The 6,000-nt window shown below is 41.8% G+C and overlaps 1 protein-coding gene across 2 annotated transcripts in view; it reads left to right on the forward strand.

Annotated features, from left to right (window-relative positions):
* The first annotated feature begins 1,346 nt into the window (after positions 1-1,346).
* gmeb1 (glucocorticoid modulatory element binding protein 1) overlaps positions 1,347-6,000 on the forward strand; it is a 17,708-nt gene continuing 13,054 nt past the window's right edge. For both annotated transcript variants that reach the window (XM_008290462.1, XM_008290463.1), the window contains exons 1-5: positions 1,347-1,397; positions 4,152-4,345; positions 4,479-4,531; positions 4,653-4,768; positions 5,889-5,992. In XM_008290462.1, coding sequence (XP_008288684.1) covers positions 4,209-4,345; positions 4,479-4,531; positions 4,653-4,768; positions 5,889-5,992 — 410 coding nt within the window. In that variant the 5' untranslated portion in view covers positions 1,347-1,397; positions 4,152-4,208. The remainder of the gene's footprint in view (positions 1,398-4,151; positions 4,346-4,478; positions 4,532-4,652; positions 4,769-5,888; positions 5,993-6,000) is intronic.

Here is a 6,000-nt window from a genome sequence, read left to right on the forward strand (position 1 = left end):
TACTCTGTCAGGATGATTAGACATCAGACGACCTCTGAGTGAGAATCATGTCACCGCTGTTCATACGATGAGAAGTTCAGGGACTCTGGTTAAAAAGGGCTTCTGCTGTGTTTGGCACAGGAGGGGTGGGGATTTCCACTCCTTTTGCGGAATCGCCATCAAGAGATTTCGGAAGCATAATTTTTAAAATAGGGGCAGCTGGTGATCGCTGGTCCTGGCGCCCCGTCACATAATGTGGAATATTAAAAAACTCAGAAGTATGTCAGAGCATCAGGATGTCACAGTGGTGTTGTGTTCTAATGCTGGCTGGCTTTCACTAGTTATTGGTTCGTTATCGGGTTGATCTACACTGATGTCGTGTTGATTGTTTTCATAACTCGACTAGATTGAAGTCACAGAGATGAAATGATGAAATCACATCAGTCAGCTGGAGAGCAGGAGGACTGGATGCGGAGCTTCTGGCTGCTCACAAGTCGCTGCTTCAGGGCTTTTTGTTTTGTTTTTTTTTCCATCAGTGCACCTAAACCACAGAACGAGCTGAAGACTGAAGGCTCACAGTTACTGACTGATCACCTTGTGTAGACTTGCTCACATGTTTTATAAAAGTTTATCTATCTAGTATTGGTACATGTGTGTTTATTCTTACTGACACACTGAGTTTTATATTTTAACTTGATGCTGTCTTTGTGTAGCCTTACATCCTGGCTTCCTGGTATCATGGTGCCTTCTGAGCATTCTGGATTTACTGTTTTGCACTTTGTAAACCATTGTTCCTAAAAGTTCTACATAAAAAAGGTTATTATTAGAAAATGAACGACCGGGTTAGAAAGTTATTCAAACCACGGAGTTTTATCTGCTGCTTGCTCTGAACCACTACAGCTGCCAGACTGTCAAAGAGTTAAACATGAAGGTTATTTGGCTCGAAGCTTAAAATGCTCGAACTGATAATCAATAATACATCCTTCCCTTGGTCTCATGTTGGACGCTTCTTCTGTGTGACTATAGTTGGACCTCTTTTGAAGGTTAGTCCCATTGTGAGGGGAGCTCTCTGAGGCGCTAACAGACTGTTTTTTGGCGTTCAGACTGCTTTTATTCAAATATTGTGATGTTACGAGATGAAACAAGTTGTGATAGGAGCAGAGCACAGGGTCAATGGGACTCGATCAATAACTACATTAAGTACATATCAAAGGATCGGTTCACTCGCAATACCTTCCGCCATCATGTACGATTATCTAATGAAGATGTTTTTGTGATTTAAGTGAGTTTAATTTAAGATTTGACGAGCGCGTGAGCACGGAGCGAGCGCTGTTCAGCAGGAAGTCAAGCTACATCTGCGAAATGCGCATGCGCCCCAGCTCTCCACAATCTAGGGATGCGTTTGTCTTCATAAAACGGTAAGGACAGGCTATTTTATTTACTGTGTGGTTTGAAATATACATGACTAAAAAATACCAGCTGCTCTTACGACACAGACAGCAGCTGTAGCCGGGGCTTTGGGGCAGAGAGCGGAGGGGTTCAGCCAGCCAGGCTCGCACAGAATGGAGGGGTAACGCCGTCGCCGTGCCGTTGTTTGCTGTACGTGCCGCCGCACAGGGAGACGTCATTTTGAGGGGGAGCGGAGAGTTAAAATGCAGAGTTACGAAGGGACGTACGGTTCATAGACAAGCGGCACGTAGCCGCCACACTGTAAATGCAAAGCTTTACCAGCCTCGGACTGTATAGTTCTCAATATTGTCCAGATTCCCACACATGAAGTTACGCCCTTGCGTTAGCTGTAATGGCTACCGTCGAGCCGAGGAGCTATGAGGATGTGAGCAGAGAAAAGCGGTCAGCTGCCCGCTGCAGGAGCGATAACCGGCCAACGGCAGGAGTACCAGGCTGGTATCTGCAACGGAACCGGAGCTTTCAGCGGTACTTTAACTGCAGTTTAACCGCGAATGACCAGCTAAGCCCGCGTTGGTTACTGTCCCCTAAAACATGCAGTTCTGCTGTTTGTGTTCCCCGGTACCAGAGGAAAGCCCGAACCAGCGCTGCAGGTCCTCCAGAACCTGACAGTTTAAAAAGTTGATTAATGCTCGTCATGCAGAACTACCGACCGGCCTCAAAAGTTGCTGCTGATTGCAACAATAGTTGACAGACTGGTTGCCAAGCAATTAAAAACAACAACAACAGTTAGAAATAATTCCACGTTTGACAAATTGTAGTCTGGGTTTTAAAAAAACAAACGCACTGTTAAGGGTTACAGCCTCTGGTAGTCTCACAGTTCTCATTCTACCGGACCTGAGAGCGGCAACAGCAGAACATAAAACACACCTAAAGGCTCCAGAACTGGGTCAGCACATGTGGAACTGCTTTTCATTGGTTTTCATCATACTTAACAGTAGACAGTCCATAGTGAGGATTAAGCGGTGTGTAGATAATGGATGGATGGACAGTTTTTGTTTTTGTTTTTGTTTTTTTAATTTTCATCTGCCCTCATGTCCTGTGGGGTCCCTCAGGGCTCAGTCCTTGGATTCATTTTATTCAGTCTCTATCTGTTGCCCCTTATCCTTATGATTTGCACCTTCACCCCGTCTCCTACCACTGCTATGCTGATGACTGCCAGTTAAACATATCTTTACCCCAGACAATCAGGACAGTCTACTCGCTTTGCAATACTGCCTCACGGAATGAATTGCAGTTAACTTCCTTCAACTAAACACAGATGAAACTGAAATTTTTAACTACTGGTCCCAACCACATTTCCCTCAACATCACCCCCCACCTCTGACCACTTTCAACCAACACAGCCCATGCAGTGAGAAACTTGCCTTCGATCACAATCTGAACTTCAACCACCACATCAGGACTCTGGTCCAATCATGCCATACACACCTTAGAAGGATAGCAAAGATTAAACCAGTTCTGTCTAGAAACATAACTGAGCAGCTCATACAGACCCTTATTTTCTTCTGAACATTTGTCGGCCGTTGTGGGCTTATAATAAATATTTCCCCCATGTGCAGGTCACCAACCATATGAATCTGGTTACCACTGCATGCATTTATTCACAGGCATGAACACATTTTGCACCAGTCAAACCATTTTAAATTATATGTGTTTGGTTTAAATTGTTTAAATGTAATTTAAATTAATACTGCATTCATGTTGCTCAAATGGTCATTATTATTTTATGTATTTTAATAATTAGAAATGCTGCAGTTTTCTGCTGGCAAGAGAGTATCAGCATTAAAATTAAAAATGGTAAATTGATTTTGGTTAATGGCTTTGTCCATCACAGGTTGTGTGAAATGTATGTAAATAACATCTATAAAAATTGTATATAACAGAAGTGAGAACAACTGTGCAGTCTCACTTGTATGTCAGATTATTTGCATTCTATCTCAGTTGAATCGTGTGTTTTGTTTTTTGAACAGTCAAAAACAATTCAGAAGACTTTAGAATAAATGATTTGAATCCTATTACTGAAAGACTTATTGGTTTTGTTGAATTTGGTTCCTAGTGGGGGCTGCAGGTGGCTCAGTGGTTAGCACCGTCCCCTCTCAGTTAGAAGATCCCTGGTTCACGTCCTGGTTAGGATGCACAGGATCTTTCTACGTGTTCTCCCCGTGCAGCGTGGGTTCTCTCCGGGTTCTCCAGCTTCCTCCCACAGTCCAGAAACATGCTGAGGTTAATTGGTGATTGTAAATTGTCCGTAGGTGTGAATGTGAGTGTGCTTGGTTGTCTGTCTCTAAGTGTAGCCCTGTGATAGACTGGTTACCTGTCCAGGTGAACCTGCCTTCACCCTGAGTCAGCTGGGATAGACTCCGCCCCCCATGACCCTAGTGAGGATTAAGCGGTGTGTAGATAATGGATGGATGGTTCCTAATGTGTGGCCTGTATTTTACAGAAAGTAAATCTACTATTCGTTTATAATTTTACACCAGAGCAAACACTCTACTCGTCAACTTAACTCTAATTTAATTACTGTAAGGTGATACAATTTGAAAAAGTCACCATTGAAGTGATATTGCACAGTGGTGTACTCACTTCTGTTCTGCTCTGTATATAAATTTGAATTTCTGCATCTCGATGCCACAACACAATAACGTGAAAAATATATGAGATTCATAGTCATGTGTTTATTAATTTTTAAAATGTATTTTCAGATGAACAAACTGGATCACTGTTGCATGAAAGCAGCCCCCCCCCTCTAGTCTACTCTCATGAGCATGATGTCAGCCACCGATGAGGTAACGGTGTCCATGGGGGAGGTGGTGATGATGAAGACTGACGGTGAAGTTGGCAACGAGGACCCTAACAAGACTCAGGTCATCCTCCAACTCCAGCCAATCACCACTGGGTAAGTGCTGAAGCCAGGATGCAGACAGAAACTACCACACAATACATAACTACACAGATGACAGATGATGAGCCATTATGAATACTTTGTAATACCAAGAACCTATTAAAACATCCAACTGTTTTCCTTTCAGAGATGAATCTGCTGAAACAGATGCAGCTGTCATGGCTGTTGAAGCTCATCCAGGTAAGAAGCTGTCAGAATAATGTTTGGACAACTTGGAAGATGAAGCAATGTATGTGTTTTGCAAATGACATCACAAAAAGCATGTTGGTAAAGACAGAAATGCATTTTTCCATTTCTGTAGAGCAATGTGAGGGTGACGACGTGGAGATAGGCTGTCCCATAACATGCGGCGACAGTAAAGCTGTGTTGCTCGTGAAGAAGTTTGTGTGCCCGGGAATCAATGTAAAATGTGTGAAGGTTGGTATTCATCGTGTGTTTTTTATTGAAGTGCCCTTGGATGCAAAATAGTAAATGCATTTACACATGACCATACGTAGCTACAAGACAAACAGGCCATTTAGTAGTCAGTCATTGAGCAGGAAATAAAGAAGTACTGCTGCCATGTGTGCCAGTGTACCTGCACTGAGCCTCCCATTTATTCTCCTCCCTGTGAACTTCAAATAACTTAAACGCTGATTACGGCTCTAGGTTGGCATGTGCTTACAACAGCTCACTGAGTTGAATCTGTCACGACCAGTTAAATAAGATAAATCCTCTCATTCATGCTTTTGTAACAGATTCTCTTGCAGTTTTTTTAAACATATTGTTATGAATGAGCTGAATTAAACAGGTGCTTCCTATCATCTATCATGACTGGTCTAGTCGGGCCTGTAATGAGCAGCTAAGTACAACAAATGCTCTGAAGCAAATGAAATATTTTGAGAGCACCAAAGTAATCCGAAACAGTGATATAAAATAATAACTCAGAACAAAATGAGCATTACAGGAAAGTACTGAGCAATTAGGCAGTAGACAAAAGTATGACAGAATGAAACAGGTTTTTGCTATAAATGCAAGTCCTTCTTCTTTTTGTAAGTAGTAAGCTGTCCTACATTTATACAGTCCCTGGTAATCTAACTCATAATCAGGATTTGGATTTTAAACCTGCCAAAATTACAGAATATGATTTGTAGGGACAAACTGAAACAGAAAGCATAGAAACGCTAATAAACAGACATTAATTTATTTAGAATGTTTTTTTTTTGTTTGTTTGTTTTTAAATAGCATTTTAGACCTTGTAGCTATTAGTAGTTATACAAGGTGTGTCAGAAAAGTTTCAGAAGAGTAATATTTTAAATCCAGGAAAGCAACTCCGTCTTAGTTCAAGGGGAAAATGTTATATAACAAGTGTAATATACACTAAATTACATAAAATGACAAAGAAAATTATTTCTGTATTGCTGTTTGGCAGTTTCATACATCTACCAACACTTTTTTTATATTAAAGGCCAACATCAGAAGAAAGGTGATGCTGTGATGATGATGCAATACAGGTGTTTTATCATTATCTTGCACTAACTAGTCCTCTCTTGACTAGTATGAAGACCAGCTGATCAGTCCCAAGCAGTTTGTGCACATATCTGGAAAAGCCACTCTGAAAGACTGGAAGAGAGCCATCAGGATGGGGGGAGTCATGCTAAGGTGAGGGG

The sequence above is a fragment of the Stegastes partitus genome, unplaced genomic scaffold, assembly GCF_000690725.1.
Source record: "Stegastes partitus isolate 25-593 unplaced genomic scaffold, Stegastes_partitus-1.0.2 Scaffold675, whole genome shotgun sequence".
Lineage (NCBI taxonomy): Eukaryota > Metazoa > Chordata > Actinopteri > Pomacentridae > Stegastes > Stegastes partitus.